Source organism: Erpetoichthys calabaricus, chromosome 16 (assembly GCF_900747795.2).
Source record: "Erpetoichthys calabaricus chromosome 16, fErpCal1.3, whole genome shotgun sequence".
Classification (NCBI taxonomy): Eukaryota; Metazoa; Chordata; class Cladistia; order Polypteriformes; family Polypteridae; genus Erpetoichthys; species Erpetoichthys calabaricus.
This window is the reverse complement of record NC_041409.2, coordinates 40,540,078-40,558,858: the sequence shown is the minus strand read 5'-3', so window position 1 is coordinate 40,558,858 and position 18,781 is coordinate 40,540,078. Positions and strand designations below refer to the sequence as shown.

Below are 18,781 nucleotides of genomic sequence, written 5' to 3'. Positions count from 1 at the left end.
AATTTTCCCAGGAGTTATTGCCATGAAGCCTATTGTTACGTTGGCACTTATAATTATAAGGATTTAAAGGATAGATAGCTTGCTGTCTTTCTCTCCCTCTCCTAAGTCCCCCCGCCCCTCCATTTTGCCTCCCCACGTGAGGCTGGACCACACTTCACAAAGTCCTAGTCCTCTGACATACCTAAAGACAGAGCACATCCAAAACAAAACAAGTCCCCCAGTAGCGGCATATGAGGATTAAAATTGAGATTGTCACAATGCAAGTTCTGCTCCATGCTCCTGCTTCTCTTCAGGGAGCCTCTCGAACCCAACACCGTCGATAATGTAACCGGATGAGCTGGACAATAAGGACACTAAACGATGCAAGGGGAAGGTGCAAAGTGCATACAGTGCTTTTATTGAAACAAACAAAGTGTCCAATTAAATAGTGCAGTTTTTCCAAAGTGTTCATAAATAATAATCCATAAAAAAATACTGTAGGTAATATCAAAATGTTTAAAACAAGGCTAAAACAAGATTAAAATCCTGTAGCAGACATTGGGGTCACACCAGCCAAGCATAGCTCCTTCCCAGTCTCTCCAGCTCACCCAAGGTATGCTCGATTGAACCCACTCTTCTATAAAATCAGTGGGAGCGATCCTGTCCCTCGAGTGCCAATCACTTACTCTATCACAGGACCCCTGATCGTGCTGACCTCTTTCATCAGATGGCTGGCTAGCTCGTCTGCTCTCTTACACTGCCCCCAATGCCGCACTTAGGCTCTCCTATCCTCTTTTTTTCACGTCTCCTTCTGTTTCTCTGTGCCGGCCTGTTCTTATACGGCTCCGTGGACGCAGTGCCTCAATCGTGCACCGCAGGAAGCCAATTAAACAATTGAGAATGATCAAACCCTCACGTGCAGGTGCGACTCGCCCCAATTACCTCATCAACTTTCCGCGACTGCACGATCGCGCATTGACACGGCCAAATGGATTATTTTAAAAGCCACAGTTTCATAGCCGTGGACCTGCTACATCACAGAGGTATCTATTGGCAATACAGTCCACAAATACTATAAGCATAAAATATAATCTTAAACATCCTTGAGATAGTAAACCCAGGGAATGATGTTAAAAAGTAGCCCTGGATAAGCATAGTAAGCCCTAATACAATAAACCAAGGGTATTATGTTAAACAGTCTCCTTAAAAAAAATAAAATAAAATAAAAAAAAAAAGTTTTACACATACATACATATGTGCATATAATTGTAATTAAAGCATAAATAAAAAGTGGCTGAGAAGGGAAAAAGATGTATAATTATGGTACCAGTATCATTGCAAGTGGATCAAGCAGCTGGTAAGGTCTTCTTTGCCATGACAGGATACAACTCACAATTGTATTTCAAAAAAGTGTTGGGATCAGTTTTCTTAGCTCTTTTTCTGCTTCCTCAGTAGAGGTAAGAATGTAGAGCCTGCCTTGAATGTCCACTTTCAGTTTGGTAGGATACAAGAGGCTGCATCTGATCTCGGCTTTCTGTAAGCTCTGTTTAATGTTGTAAAAAGCAGCACTTTTAGCAGCTGTTGAGGGTGAGAAATCAGGGAAAATATGAATGTGGTTATTTTCAAATATAATCTCTTGTTTTTGTCTGAGAAGTAATATTATTTTTAATTTAGATTGTAATTTTTCGAAAGCGCAAAATAAGAGTCCTAGGTTTATCCCCGTTAATCCCCATGTGTGGCAAGCTGCTGCTATCTCTGTGTCTGATTTGAAGTCCTCTCCAATTATTTTAGAGAATAGTTCAGCTACGAATTTCACTGGGTTTGAACTTTCATGATTCTCTTTCTTTCGTACTTTATATCTTTCTTGAGCTCCTCTATGTCTTGAGTGGTGGCCATTGTGGCGATCATTACCTTCAGTTCGGACAGATCGTTTCAGTCTTCGTGCTCCACGGGTGAAATGGCAAACCCAGATAACGTTGATGTTCCTGGCTCGCGAGGAGTAGATGACAACACTGAAGGCAAGGCCATTTTCAGTTTCAGTGAATCTTCTGGAATCGACAAGCTTTCGTGACCTAAATCACTTGCACATTTACTCCCACTTTCGCTCTCAGCTGGAGATGATGCAGCCGCACCAGGTCCCAGGAAATCTGTGCTTTCACCTGTCTGTTCCAGGTCAGTCTCTGTAAGGCCGTACCTTGAATTTGGACTTGATGCCTGTCTAGGCTTGGATGAAGCTTTAGCTTTCTTTTCCATTTCTTTCTTTGCCCCTTTCCTGCCTCTCATGTTTATATATGCTTGCATATATACTGTAAATAAACTTCCTTGGGTTGGGTAAATACAGGATACCTCGGGATGATAAAAAATAAGAGAAAAAATAACACTGCTGCTAACGGAGTTCCGCTTCAAACGTCCATCTCCCGTAATGGACGAGACCAATTCAATGTATTCTGTCATGTGATTACACATGTGTAATCTCCATGTGGTTAAACTGAAAGGCTCAGCTCCTCCAATCTTTAATTAGAACTCATATCTTGCAGTTTTGGAATCAGCCTAATCACTCTCCTCTAGACGTTCGATAGCGCTGCTATGTAGTTTCTGTAGCACAGAGACAAAAATGGCACACACAACTCCAAATGAGCTCACATTAGATATATAACTTAAGAAAAACCTTCTTTGATTCATATTTTGCATGTCCGGAACACTATATAGCTGCACATTCTGTTAGCTTTCTCATAGGCTTCTGTTTAATGTAGATAGTGATGTGTCCACTGTGACTCCCAGGTTCTTCTCATAATGGGTACTTTTAAACTTTAGACCTTCCATTGTCTATTCAAATCTAATATTTTTACTTCCTAAATGTAATACCACAAGTTTGTCAAAGTCTTCTGCAATAATTTAGCCGATTTTACATTAGCTGCCCTTCTACCTAGTTTGGCATCATCTGCAAACTTAACCAGCCTACTGGTTATATTCTAGCTCAGATTGTTTATGTTTATTAAAAAGAGCAGTGGCCCCAGCATTGACCCCTGAGGGGCACCATTTCTAATATCACCTAATCCTCGTACCTTAACCATTTTCACTAAGTACCAGTAGGTTACATTCCTATCTTACCACCAACTACAAAAAATAATGAATTAGTGCACAAGTACCAGGCTGTTTTAATGATAAATACCGGCTAATTTCATCAGAATACAAATGAAAGTTAATACTATGTTACCAAATAATTCTTCCTAATGTTAACATAAAAAAGTAGAGCTGGTGCTAACATGAGCCCTAAGAGACACCATATCTAATGTCAGACAGGAATTAGTGGGTATGGTCATCAAAGGTCTGTAGGTATTAAAAGGGATTTCAAGTACGAATAATGCTCCACCGCTCAAGTAAATTCTTAAGCCCAGGCATGTCAAACTCACTACCATGGGTGGGCCGCTTCGACTGCCATACGTGCGTCAGCGGGCCGCACTGTAACAAATACTATTACACTATTATACAAAGTTACTGTAGCTTTCTTTCCAATACTGAAAACTTTAAAAAAATGTAACACTTAAAAGTTTAAAGTTTAAAGAAAAGCAATTTATTTCCATACAGTCTCCATACAACAGTGTAGAATTAGAGTCTTAGCCTCTTAGCTAGGTCTTTATTATATTATATTCATTATATTATATTCATTGCTTATATAGGAGCCTTACAGTGTGAGATTTATTTCTTTTGTCCCGACACTTGGCATCTCTTGTTAGTAACCAGTTCGTCAATATCAGGCTTGAAATCTTGTGCAGGTGCAACTTTTATGAGGGATGAAAGGTGCTCGACAGTAAGTCTTGAGCGATGTAGGGTTTTGGTAGCTTTCATTAATGAAAACAATTGTTCACAAAGGTAAGTGCTTCCAAACATTGACAGTACTCTCGATGCCAACTTACGGATCTGCACATACGAGGGTGGCAGGTAAGCATACAAGCCTGGCACACCAACTTCGTTGTATTTTGCCTTCAGAATAGAATCTGACTGCACTTCAATCAATTCAATTTGGATATTCTCAGGCGCATTCTCAACGTTGTAAGAGAACAGCGCAATGCCCTGTTTGTGTGAACTGAAATCACAAAAACGCTCACTGAATTCATTGCTCTGTAATTCAAGTTGGAAAACAAATCCTCCAAAAATCTAATTTTACTTTACTAAGTTTACTTCAAAGTTTATATTGTAAAATAAGCCGATATGCAAAAAGCCACCTGATCTACAATAATTTTACAAACTCAAAATCACAAAAATATGTTAATAAACAACTCATCAACTTCTCGCGTCCACTTCAGATCTTCAGCTGTAGTCTGCACTAATTGTTCGTTACAATACTAGCACAAAATTGCATGAAACTAGAGCAAAAAAATGTGAAAATATGCGGGCTATTACTACTCGTGATGGTCAGTTCTGCCCAGTGGCCAGCCTCAGCAGTCCAGTCAGTAGTGTAGCCTTAGCAGAGGCGGCTCTAGGCTCGTGGCAGCCCTGGGCAGAGAAAGAATCGGTGGCCCCTTCGCCTGGCAATGTCAATACGGTATCTTATGCACGGCGGATGGCCACATCCGTTGCGGATACTGCATAGCCGCCTCGTGCTCATGACATGCTTCTATATACGCGTGTCCGTAACTTGAAAACCAAGTGGCGGTCCATGATATTCTCATTACGGCAGAACGTTATAATACTACATATAGCTTACTGCTCCGACTCTAGCGACATTTGTAAATACAGCGTACTAATTAACAAGAAACACAATGTTTTTCAGCCACATTGCCGTCAGCTGTGTCGTTATTTTCTCTTTCTGTTTTATATTCAATATATATTGGCGTGGCGGCCCCTGGGATTTGGCGGCACTGTGCAGGTGCACAGTTTGCACATGCCTAAGGCCGCCCTTGCTGCCCGCTGCTGCAGCCTAGCACTTCAGTTGTGACGCTGTGGCTCATTAACTTTGGTCAAGGCTCGTGGCTATACTAGCAGATGATGTTTCCGGTACCGTAATGCCATGGGAAAACTTTTGTCAGAAGGCAGAAGTAAGAAAATTCAATAAGTAACACCGAAGATGCAGAATGATTCAATCACAAACGATAGTAATCATTTTGTACAAGTTCAGTGCTAACAAGGATCTGTTATGTAGGCCGCACAGATTTCTGTTGTGGGCTTCATGCGGCCCGGGGGCCGCGTTTTTGACATGCCTGCTTAAGCCTATGCTAGAATGATATGGGAAATTACATCAAACATTAAACTTAAATCTAAAAGAAAAGAGATGGTAACCTTATTTCATTAGAGGACAATAGATTTCAATTTACAAAATGAGGTAAGACCTGCGGTGGGTTGGCACCCTGCCCAGGATTGGTTCCCTGCCTTGTGCCCTGTGTTGGCTGGGATTGGCTCCAGCAGACCCCTGTGACACTGTGTTCGGATTCAGCGGGTTGGATAATGGATGGATGGATGGATGGAAAATGAGGTAAGACTCCTTCTGCATAGTGACTACTGCAAAATGCAGACTAAAATTTTTCATAAATGTTGTATTTCTTTAAAAAGAATGACCAGTCTTGCAATTTTGACTAGAATATTTAAATTAGTTATATTTTGTTATTTTCAATAAATTTCTAAACAATGAATGAATTGGGGACAGTGCAGTTAACTAAAGGATTGTTCTTTATAATCAGAATGGGTTATGCATCTGCTTTCGATTAGTTAGAAGCGGGTCTAAGAATTGGGGTGTTGGGTTGGCACAGTCTTATGTGTTGACACTGCTATTTCATAGCTCAGAGAGACTCTAGGCTCCTAATCGCAGCCTGATAACTGACTTTGTGGAGTTCCCTTGTGTTTTCTTCAGCAACCCAAATATCTTCAAAGTTATTGGCCCCAGTATAAGTGAGTTTTGGAGTGTTTTTGATCGTGTCTAGCAATGGAATAGAATCTCATCTGATTCTGATTACTTCCACTATAGGCCCTGGACTCCCTTGGCCTTCAGTGGTTCCTGATGGATTAATGGACAGGCAAGCGGTAGGATTAATTTTGGAAATTGGTTCTGGAATTTAAATGTGCTAAGGTGCTATTTGCATGATGTGATATGTCATAATTCAGGAGTATTGGATCTGGAAGGTCCCACAGTCCAAAGACATGCAGGTTAGGTCGATTGGCGATTCTAAATTGGGCCTAGTGTGTGCTTGGTGTGTGGGTGTGTGTGTGTGTGTGTCCTGCGGTGGGCTGGCGCCCTGCCCGGGATTTGTTCCCTGCCTTGCGCCCTGTGTTGGCTGGGATTGGCTCCAGCAGACCCCCGTGACCCTGTGTTTGGATTCAGCGGGTTGGAAAATGGATGGATGGATGGATCTGGAAGGTGGCTGCTTAATTGGCAAAACTGTGCTACAATATTATTTCAGCTCATTTCTAAGTATCCGGTATGTCTGGAGGTTTTCATATATAACATTGAAGTAGTCTTGGTAAGAACTAGAAAGTGTATATTACATATATACTATATCCTCAGTTATGCAGTAGGAACTTTCTCCAAACTTTTCTTCTCCAAACCTCTATTGCGTTGTGCATAACTACATACGATTTTTGGGTTATGTCTTTGAAAAGTGGTAGCCATAGGAAGATGCAACATTCCCTTTTAAACCTTTGTGCAAAGATTCGTACCTTAGCAGTGACCACCTGAAACTTACTTACAGTAGATGGTCAGAGAGCTTTCACTGGGATTTTGGAAGTTAATTGGTTTTCCAGGATGCCTTTGTGTTTTGATGCCAGGTTATTTTCAGTTGAGATGTGCTCCTTATTCTTAATTTACACTTAAACCTAAAATTTGCCATTTGTGAACATGTTTATTCATTTTTATATACATCAAACCTCTTGCTTTGCTTCCCACTACTGATTTTCCTTAGTCTTAGAAATTCTTGTACTTGCTTCATACTGAGTTGACCAATCACAATTTCATCAATATCAGGCTGTTTTTTTCCACAACTAAGAAAACAAATTAGCAGTAGCAAAGAAAACGATTCCCGCAAATACAGTGTGCCCAACATTGTGAATAATCTATACACTGACAACTCCAACAGAAAAACGAATTACTTCTAAACGTGGAAGAGATGCACACCTGGTAACTGTACCTTGCTGTTATACTCAAGGATCATTTTGCAACTGGACTGATAGGGCTGTAAAGAAGGGACATTTTAACGTCTGGGCTGGAGTACCTAAGCATCTGCTAAGCTACTGTAAGAGTTTTAGATAATAAAGTCTTTTTCTCATTGCAGTTACTCGTAGTTGGTGGATCATTTGGACTGCGAGAGTTTACTCAAATTCGATACGATGCTCAGAAGATTCAAAGAAAGGTGAGGATTATTGATAAGTATATTTACTTTACCTAACAGAAGCCACCACCTAAAAGATGTAAAGAGAACTTGGATTAAACTGTTGCAGATTAATCAACTTTGAACCCTGATATTTTTGGGGTAAGGCAGGGGCTGTTCCTTGTATTTATTTTTTCATGTCTGATATATGAAACAGAACATGGGAATTCTATTCATGTTTCCGATAAGTTTTATGTGTGTGTTTTAAACTAAACCTAAATGACACAAAGGCAAACATTTGCTTATTTATGAGTATAAATTTTGCAGATTTATTCTATCGAAGATAACATAAGATTTAGATTTGAATGGAGCAATAACTATAGCAATTCTAAACTAGACAAAAAAAGCATAATATGGATTTGAAACTGATTTTCATTTCAGTTTTTAGGATCATGTGAGGTCAGAGTCTTTCCTCTGGGTGCTCCTGTTTCCACAGTCCAAAAACATGCAGCTTATGTGGATTGGTGAAGTTAAACTGTTCCTAGTGTATGTGTATGTGTTTGTCTGTGTGTGTGTCCATGCTGCAATGGACTGGGGTCCAGTCCTGGCATTGTTCCTGCCATGTACCTGTGCATGCTGGGATAGGCTGTTGCTTCCCTGCCACCCAGCCCACGATAAAGCAGGTTTGGAATACAGAAGAGTTGATGGATGGATGGAAGGCCAGAGTCTGTTCTAGTAGCATTGTGTAGAATGTATTAAGCAACCAAGGTTCCATGTCCATTCCAGGACATTTTTTCACACAACAATGGTACCATTTAGTCACCATTTAACCTATCAAGCAAGTCTATTAGCTATGAGTAGAAAACCAAGCAAGACAAGGCAAGAACATGTAAACTCTGCACAAGCTTTAGTTAGTCTGAGATTTAAATTTTGTGTTTTGGTGCTGTGAGGTAGCAGTCCTAACTGCTGCTCCAGCATTTTGCCCCAAATTAAGAAACAAAGGACATTGCATTTGCTATGGCCATTTTCAAAGATATTTCCATTTGCAGTTTTTTTGTTTATGCCTTATTGCTGTATTATTAATATTACTAGGGGGCTCCACCCCCTGCTCGCTTCGCTCGCCAACCCCTGGTGTTGGGAAATGACAAAGAGCGTGATGTATGAATGAGATATAGAATAGTGTGAAGGTGTAGATGATGCAAATAGAAAGCAAACAATAAAGTGTGTGGCATAGTGTAAAGATTTATTGGAGAATTTCTTTGTACACGCCGTTTAAGTGTAAAAGGTAATTCCAGGTCAGAACTTGTAAGGTCAATGAAGATGGTCATTGTCGTGATCAGAGTCAAGTTTGTCAGAGCTTAGAAAGAGTTGTGTCTCTCCAGGAAGTAATGCAATGACTTGGGTATTTATGTTTTCCACATTAATATTTTTTGGACATAATATAGTGCGTTGTGTTAAAAGGGGCATTTGGTCTAATGAGATTGCTTCTCTGTAACTAAGTCGTCGCAGATAAAGGCTTGAGGAATTGTAATAATATCTGGGTGAAGTCTATCTGTATTGGTGAGTGTACCATCTCCCAGTTGTAATAACCAATTGTTATGATCTGGATGTGGACATCGCATGTTTTGTACTAACTGTATCTTTTGAAAGCAATGCCAATTGTCTGCGTATTTTAAGGTGCACTGAACAATAGCTGAGCGCATGGCATGTGGAACAATAGCTAAGCACTGTCTAAAATCTCCTCCTAATAAAAGTACCTTTCCTCCAAAGGGAATATTATTATTCATCAACGTTTGTAGAAGTTTATGAATGGTGTTGAGTAAGTGACTGGATGCCATTGTACATTCATCAATAATTAACAGTTTTGCAAGACGGATGTCACGTGCAGTGCTACTGTTTCTGTTCATAGTGGATAGCGATTTGTAGGATCTAATGCAGTTCATAAAGTTTTTACTTTCAGGTACATCGTTAGTTAGAAGGTTCTGTGGATATTCAGGATATGAATGTAAAGGAGGCAGTCTAATTTGACCCATTTGAGAACAACGTGTAAATTCATTACTTGTATTGCTAGTTGTTTCTTCAGGGAAGTTAAGTGAATGACAATGATTGCAAATGACATTCATTAATCCCAATGAATTTTCCTGAATAGTGGACTCATTATTGAACGCGTTGTCAGCTAACGCAAGCGTTTAGCAGGTGTCTGTCGTTGATGTCCGCGACGTGTATGTTTTGCTTGTGCCGTTTGAGAGGCGCGTCGTTGTATGTCCAGTATTTGGGACGTGTTGTTTTGGAGCTGTAATCGATTTGCCTGTGCTGTGTGAGAAGCCCGTTGTAGTTTACGGCGTGCATTGTTTGTATTGAGCCTTGCCCGTTTTTGTATGTCGGTCAGTTGAGCTTTCTCTTTTTGGAGTCTTGCCTGCTTGTTTTCCGGCATTTGAGATGCGCGGTGTAGACGTCTGCGTTTATTTATTTTGTCCCCTCGCTGCCGTTTCTGTATGTCTGAGACGGGAGGTGTTTCGTTTTGAAGCCGTGCCTGTTTCGATGCAGCACCGTGAGACGCGCCCTGCATGCGTCTACGTTCAGTGTGTCTGTCCATTTGGGTTCGTTTCTGTAACTGTGTTAGTTGAGCTTTGCGTTTTTGGAGCCGAGACATTTTTTCTTCTAGAAATATGGATAAGTAATAAGGAGGATCGCACTCACTGTTAATATGGAGCCTTTTCTGCGGTTGAACGGTTAATAGTGCCTCATTGTAATGAGATCCACCTATGCTGCATAGTGTGAATTGTGTTTGGTCCCGTTATCCGAGCGGTATCGTTTTGTACCCGTGATCGTGAATTCATGACTTGTTTGTTCTTGAGCGTGAGAAATATGGATAAGTAATAAGGAGGATCGCACTCATTGTTAATATGGAGCCTTTTCTGCGGTTGAACGGTTAATAGTGCCTCATTGTAATGAGATCTACCTATGCTGCATATTGTGAACGTGTTGAGATGACGTATGTTTAATACGGACGGTTCATTTAGAAATGGGGCTTTGTGTGTCATTTGTTATTTATGTTACTGTGGTCGTGGGTCTGAATCGTCGTTTTTGTGTACGTTTCGTGTGCTATGTCCGTAGTCTGTCCCGTTTCGTGTCCAATGGGCTTTGTGTGGTGTTCGCGGATTCTTTTTTTTTGTGTGCTAGGGGCTTGTTGAATCCTCCTCTTTGTGTGTGTCCCGTTTCGTGTGCAATGGGTTTCGTGCTCATTTTTTCTGTGGTCTGACTCTTTTTTTCTGTGCGTGACGCCTCATTTTTTATTTTACGTTGCATTCCATCCGGTTCCCGTTGCTTGCTTTGGGGGGGGTGGGGATTTGTGGGGCGCCTGCGCAGTACGTCTTTTGCGGCCACGGCCCATTGCCGGATGTCCCTGCGTCCATCCGGTTTAGCATTCTTGGTTAGTAATGTGGATTTGTAGAAAAAAGATCATTTTTTTAACAATACCATACATGAAAAGTATTGACTGACCAGTATGTATTTGTACATTAATTATAGAATAACAAAAACAAAAAGCCTTTTTCAATTTGATTTGGTAGTTATTAGACCAGAAAACCTTTATATTATATTTGTAAAACAGATGAACTCCCAGCACCTATAGTATATATTGGTCAGTAGTAGGGCTTATCTGCAATTTGTAATCAATAGGTTGTTCCAGTGTTTCCTCTAGAAAATTTGTGTTATTGGGTGGAATTGGTTTCTAACCAGGTGGGAAATGGTTGAACTCTTACAAAGGTGGCACAAATAAATAATTAAAGCAGTAAATAATAAACATTTTTAAAATTTTGTTGTAATAAAAGTGTACCCACCAAAACACATACATACAAATTTTAATTTAAATCTCAATCACACAAAAAGCATCCAAATTTTTATTTGAATTATATTTTCTAACTTGTTCAAATAATTAGGAGACCAGAACACTGTTGTTTGCTTTACCTAAGTACTACTGAGTTGGTGATCAAGGTTATTGGGCATGTCACCCACTAATTTCTGTGGTGGGCGAAACTCTGCATTTTCTTGCTGTAGACTGTTTCATGGTCAAGCAAGACTTGGAGTTAAAACCGAGACAATATTGGATTTTGTTTGGAGAATGTAAGCAGCATAATACCAAGGTGATTTGTGCTGCTGCTTCATGAATCTGATGTCTTGGGTTTAAAATTTGCATTTGGTTGTTGTCATCTGAATTTGCACCATCTTCCCATGTCTCAGTAGGTTTCCTCCAGGTACTTTGGTTTTCATCCCACATCCCCAAAGATGCTATTGTCAAGGTAATTGGCCAAGTGTGAGTGTATGTGGGTGTGGGTCTTTAATGGGCTGTTAGGGTAGTCTTTGCTCACTTTGCTGTTCTGAATTGAATTAATTAGGTTTGAGAATGTTTTGTTGTTTTATTAAAATGAAATAAATGAAATGCCCTGAAAGTACATTCTTTTAGAATGTGATCCCGTCTTACTGGTGAACTTACTAGTCAAAATTCTAACAGCTTATTTGCACATCATGCCAGAGAATGGCAGTACATGTATTTGCGTGACTGGTAGTATTATTGAAACAAAGTGCATAAATCATGGATGGCCAGTCCTGTCCCTAGAGAGCCACACTTGCTACAGGTTTTTAATCTTAACAATTAATTAAACAAAGTAATTCTTAATATAGAATATTATTCATAAAATAGAATCTCCCACTCAATTATAACACCTGATCTTTGTTCTTCTTATAATTCCATTGTTAGACATTCCTATTGTTGCATAATTTGCCTTCTTTAAAAAATTAATAAAATGTGTGGTGGAGTGGAAACAAGATTTAGAACCCTTTAGTCCCTCAGGTTTCCTTCACTTTAATTTTATTTCAAAATAAATTTTAAAATATCCACATAATGATGAAAACAGTAACATAGTGACAGCAGTGTAGCTGTTGACTATTTTGTCTTCTGAACATAGTTTTAATTGCTTGTTGGTTATGAAAAACTAATCAATTTAAAACAGATATGGATTAAAATGAAGGAAAAAAAGCACAAATGGAATCATCTCCTTTGCACTAAAAGCCCTGTCAGCAATAAGCTCTTTTTAACTGTCAGTGTTATTTTCTTACACTGTAGAGAAGGAGATGGGACCTGCCTTCTGATTAAATTATTCATTTAACAACAACAATTAAGAAACTGAAAATCTGTGTATCTCTAGGGCCTGGATTTCACACTTATGCGAGGAACATATTTAATTCTCAACTGTGGTACATTTTCTGCAGAATATGAGTGTTTTAACCATATTTGTCTGGCTCTGTAGCAGTGTGTTTAAGCATTCTTCTTCTTCTTCCTCTTCTTCCTCTTCTTCTTCTTCTTCTTCTTCTTCTTCTTCTTCTTCTTCTTCTTCTTCTTCTTCCTCTTCTTCTTCTGGCTGCTCCCATTAGGGGCTGCCACAGCGGATCATCTATTTCCATATCTTTCTGTCCTCTGCATCTTGCTCTGTTACACCCACCACCTGCATGTCCTCTTTCACAACATCCATAAACCTCCTCTTAGGCCTTTCTCTTTAAGCATTATTATTAATTGTCATTAAATTATTTGTTTTGCTTAGAATCATATGTTTTCTGTCAAATCGAAAAGTATTTTAGCAGTCGTAATTTAGATGTAGCTCCAGGTATTGAAAGAATTCTGTACCATGGGATCTGTACCCATGCTTAAAACATTTTCAATAAACAAAATACACAAAAAGCCCCCCAACAAATTTAGACATGTTTCATGCTAGCATTTTCTCCTGAGTGTGAGGCTGGTATATTTTTTGTTTACACGAGTTGGAGAAAGTTATTTTTCTATGTGGGTTGATTTTGATAAAATAGTGGATGTGCTTTAGTTAGATGTAGAAATTGTTTTTTTATTTGGTTTATTGTGCACGTCTTTGGACGTTAGTTCAACAATTTACGGTATTGCACAGAGTGAAGACCTTTTGAAAATGGGCTAATAAAAGTCAGCCAATGTGAATGTTAAAATTCAGTTTTTTATTAATCATATTGTGAACACTGCTAACTAGGCTTCTTTTTCAACATGCATATGTAGTGTTTTCACTTCATTAAGACAGCCATAACACCTTTGTAAGATGGAGGGTAACATTATGCACTTAACATGTTAATAGTGGAAAAAATTCAAGGCACAATCCAGGAACTGGTATGTGGTTTGGTCTTTTTTGATAAATTCCAGTTTTTGATCACACCTACATACTGCTTAATGTGGCTGTAGAAATTGAAATGCTTTAATCTGGACAAACAAGCATTTTAAAAAATAGGCCGCATATATAAATGAACAGTGCTCTGCTTTATTAATGCTACTGTACTATAACTTTTATGCTAGTTTGGTCCTCTGGGATACAGCCTTACCTTAGTGGAGATGTGTGGCTAAAAAAGAATTACAGTTACAAAAAAATATGGTTCTTTCCTGGAAAAGAATGACATCCTGTCTAGTTTAGTACCTTTGTGTTTTATTTAGTAGTGAGGGAAGACAGGATTATAATAATGGCAAACAGACTGGTGCATCAGCCTGAGTATAGCTGGAACTTTAAAGTTGTAGGAAAGCAGGAACTAAGTTGTCAGACAAAGCTTTAGTTTTACTGGTTAATTTGTGTACCCCTTTGTTACAGTATGTATGGTCACAACTCATTTGGCTCCTTTGTAGGGTTTAAGAGTTCATTGTGTCCAGAGTATGACATTTTAAGCGGCACTTGCATTAGGACAGTCACCCATTGAGTGACATATACCGGTACAGCCTATAGGACATACTGTAGAGATTAGATTTCAGGACGAGGTATTTCTCCAAGGAGAGACTGATGTTGTAGAATGGCAAACATGGTCTGCCGTACTCAATCTGTTTAAACAGTGCAGTCCACCTCAAATAAAAAGGTACAGCTGATGAGTTCAGAGTGTTTATAAATTATTTAAATGCACTTTTATGCAGTAAAGATGATCTAAGCAAACAAGACAGCAGTGACAGTGCCATGAGGGCTAAGAATAAACTGAACAGAACAAAGCAAGTTGTACTTCTTAAAGGGCAATACAACGTTATTAATAATTAAGTGAATCTCTAGCATGAAATTTGATATCCTGCAAAGGCCAAGATCTGCACAACTAAAGACTCTACAATTTCAAAAATGGTTTGACTAATTTGATTGAAATTTGGTGACATTATAGAAAAAATGTGTTTTTTATTTTTCGGTATTTATTGCTATTATGCTAACTTTCATGGTCTGTGCTAAGCTAAGAGGTGGCTTTATGTAAACAAAAAGTGCAGCAAAAGTGATTGACAGCTGCCCTAACTAATACAGTGAACAAACGATTGAAGAAGAGGCAGCATTCTGGACAGGAAAAAACAGATGTAATCAAGGTTTATGTGTACTGTGATGTGTAAATTGGAAAAGTAAATTTCGCTGAACCTCAATTCTAGAGCACTATAAACCTTCACTGCTGGTGTCAGACACTGTGGCTGTTAGATTTGGTGTTGCTTAGGAGCAAAAAGGCAGGGAGAGAGGAGAAGTGGAAGTAGAGTCCTTGAATCCAAGACAATGTTGTAACGATTGTATCCACTACACTTCACTAAGTTTACAGTGAAAATTATACTGATGATTGCAGGTCAACCCCAAACTGCCTTCAGCCCCTTCCCACAGTGCAGAAAGATGACTTATAATAATAAAAGTGATATTTACTAAACCACACAAAGAAAAGATGCAACAAAAAAAATGTAATTAATACATTTTATACAATCCACCAAATTCCCCCACTTCCAATATATACAATAAACACAAGGCATAAAATTATAAATCCAAGAATATTCCCCACCATCCATTCGATTTAGTCTTTTTCCGATTCTGCTATTTCCCCATAGTTCAGTTCCTTAGACATGCCAATCCCAGAATAAAAGATTTACGGCTCACACTGCTTCCAATCCCTTTCACGGTAACTTCAGCATATCTGGAATCTTCGAGGTGGCCACCCCAGACTTCGTTGGACTTGTGGTGCTCCCTGAAAACAATGTTTCTCCTGGACTCAGATGGGTCATGTCTTTTTCCTCTGCCATAAAAACTCGGGCTGTCTTTTTCTTCCTTCTTTTCCTGCCTTTTCGCGCCCCTATTTAAATAGTGTGTCCGTTTCCATGGCACTCTCAGAAATCGCAATGACAGCCCTGTACCTCCCAAAAGGTCCTCTCTATCCAACCCACCCATCTTATCTTCCATATTCTCAAATGGCAATAGGATTTTACATAGAGAGAAAAAAAAAACATACATTGTAGCTGTGTTTTTCCAAAATTGTCAAAGTTCATCAGCTCTAACTTAAAAATGGGATTCAGCAAAAGCCTGACGCGCCGAAATGATTCCACAGACAAAATATCTTCGTTTTTAAAAGTTTTAATTAAAATTCAAGGTAAAACAGTTCACACAAAAAAGAAAATTAAAATAGCAAAAAAAAGGGGGAAAAATTCTTGTTAAGAAAAGTTCTGTTCAAAGCTTAAATCTTGTTGCATTTCAAATCGTTACTAATCACTTAACGTTTCTGAACCATTTCTAAATGATGGTCAGAAAACTGTATGCCTACCCCATTTCTGAGTTGAAGTCCCTGTTCACTGGCACCTGTTCTAAACACAACTGACTCAATTATCACACTATTTCTCAGTTATAGCAAGAAGGTTCTATCTCTTACTAACTTATAGGGTGAAAAGACTATACCATTGTCTATGACTATGGAAGAAATTTATATTCTATTCAAATTAAGCAAACATTAATATGAGTTTAACTCAAAACTTTCTAAGATTGGTTCTTACATTTCTGGACCCTAATTGGCTACGCAGGAGTGGGGACAATTGCTATATTTTACTTCATTATGAGCCAATTACTTTTACATTAACTATTGTTTTCAAATAACTAGCAAAATCACTGCAAAAAAACATTTACAATTTTTCTTAGTTCAAACATTGGCTGTTTCTTGAAGCAGGCACAGTTTATTCACAGGTCTGTCCAGTGTGCTGTTTTTGGTCTGCACACAAACTCTTCTGACTACACCTTTGGCATCTGGCGTTGTCTTGATGACTTGACCCATTACCCAGGAATTACGAGGTGCAGCTTTATCTACAATTAAAACAAAGCCCCCTGGTTCAAAATTTCTTCCTGGTGCAAGCCATTTTTGACGTTCTTGAAGTATTGGCAAATACGCTTTAGTCCATCTTTTCCAAAACAAATCAGCCATGTATAGAATTTCCTTCCAGCATCTTCTTGAGCATGGTTCATTTTCTGAAACAAGTTCAGGTGGCATTTCAGTTTGTGTCTTCATTAACAGCAAGTGATTGGGTGTCCATCCATCCATCCATCCTCTTCTGCTTATCCAAGGTCCGGTCGCGGGATCTGAGATACCCAGACTTCCCTCTCCCCGGCCACTTCTTCTAGCTCTTCTGGGAGAATCCCGAGGCGTTCCCAGGCCAGCTGGGAGACGTAGTCCCTCCAGCGTGTCCTGGGTCTTCCCCGGGGCCTCCTCCCGGTTGGACATGCCCGGAACACCTCACCAGGGAGACGTCCAGGAGGCATCCTGATCAGATGCCCGAGCCACCTCATCTGACTCCTCTCGATGCGGAGGAGCAGCGACTCTACTCTGAGCCCCTCCCGGATGACTGAACTTCTCACCCTATCTTTAAGGGAGAGCCCAGACACCCTGCGGAGGAAACTCATTTCAGCCGCTTGTATTTGCGATCTCGTTGTTTTGGTCACTATCCATAGCTCATGACCATAGGTGAGGGTAGGAACATAGATCGACTGGTAAATTGAGAGCTTTGCCTTACAGCTCAGCTCCTTTTTCACCACGACAGACCAATGCAGAGCCTGCATCACTGCGGACGCCGCACCGATCCACCTGTCGATCCCACGCTCCATTCTTTCCACACTCGTGAACAAGACCCCGAGATACTTGAACTCCTGCACTTGAGGCAGGATCTCGCTCCCAACCCTGAGAGGGCACTCCACCCTTTTCCGGCTGAGGACCATGGTCTTGGATTTGGAGGTGCTGATTCCCATCCCAGCCGCTTCACACTCAGCTGCAAACCGATCAAGAGAGAGCTGAAGATCACGGCCTGATGAAGCAAACAGGACAGCATCATCTGCAAAAAGAAGTGACCCAATCCTGAATCAACCAAACCGGACCCCCTCAACACCCTGGCTGCGCCTATAAATTCAGTCCATAAAAGTTATGAACAGAATCGGTGACAAAGGGCAGCCCTGGCGGAGTCCAACTCTCACCGGAAACGGGTTTGACTTACTGCCGGCAATGCGGACCAAGCTCTGACACCGGTTGTACAGGGACCAAACAGCCCTTATCAGGGGGTCCGGTACCCCGTACTCCTGGAGCACCCCCCACAGGATTCCCCGAGGGACACGGTCGAATGCCTTTTCCAAGTCCACAAAACACATGTAGACTGGTTGGGCGAACTCCCATGCACCCTCCAGGACTCTGCTAAGGGTGTAGAGCTGGTACACTGTTCCACGACTAGGATGAAAACCACGCTGTTCCTCCTGAATCTGAGGTTCGACTATCCGATGGACCCTCCTCTCCAGAACCCCCGAATAGACTTTTCCAGGGAGGCTGAGGAGTGTGATCCCTCTGTAGTTCGAACACACCCTCCAGTCCCCCTTCTTAAAGAAGGGGACCACCACCCCGGTGTGCCAATCCAGAGGCACTGTCCCTAATGTCCATGCGATGTTGCAGAGATGTGTCAACCAAGACAGCTCTACAACATCCAGAGCCTTGAGGAACTCTGGGCGTATCTCATCCACCCCCTGGGCCCTGCCACCAAGGAGTTTTTTGACCACCTTGGTGACCTCAGTCCCAGAGATGGGGGAGCCCACCTCCGAGTCCCCAGGCTCTGCTTCCTCATTGGAAGGCATGTTAGTGGGATTGAGGAGGTCTTCGAAGTACTCCCCCCACCGACCCACAACGTCCCGAGTCGAGGTCAGCAGTGCACCATCCCCACCATATACAGTGTTGACACTGCACTGCTTCCCCCTCCTGAGACACCGGACGGTGGACCAGAATCTCCTCGAAGCTGTCCGAAAGTCGTTCTCCATGGCCTCCCCAAACTCCCCCCATGCCCGAGTTTTTGCCTCAGCAACCACCGAAGCCACATTCAGCTTGGCCTGCCGGTACCTATTAGCTGCCTCCAGAGTCCCACAGGACAAAAGGGTCCGGTAGGACTCTTCAGCTTGACAGCATCCCTCACTGCCGGTGTCCACCAACGGGTTCGGGGATTGCCACCACGACAGGCACCGACTACCTTACGGCCACAGCTCTGGTCAGCCGCCTCAACAATAGAGGCACGGAACATGGCCCATTCGGACTCAATGTCCCCCACCTCCCTGGGGACGTGGTCGAAGTTCTGCCGGAGGTGGGAGTTGAAACTACTTCTGACAGGGGGCTCTGCCAGACGTTCCCAGCAGACCTTCACAACACGTTTGGGC

General features: G+C 41.0%; 1 protein-coding gene across 1 annotated transcript in view; it reads left to right on the top strand.

Annotated features, from left to right (window-relative positions):
• LOC114666747 (cytochrome c oxidase assembly protein COX16 homolog, mitochondrial) overlaps positions 1-18,781 on the top strand; it is a 74,584-nt gene that overhangs the window by 12,558 nt on the left and 43,245 nt on the right. The window contains exon 2 of the mRNA XM_028821729.2: positions 7,242-7,319. Coding sequence (XP_028677562.1) covers positions 7,242-7,319 — 78 coding nt within the window. The remainder of the gene's footprint in view (positions 1-7,241; positions 7,320-18,781) is intronic.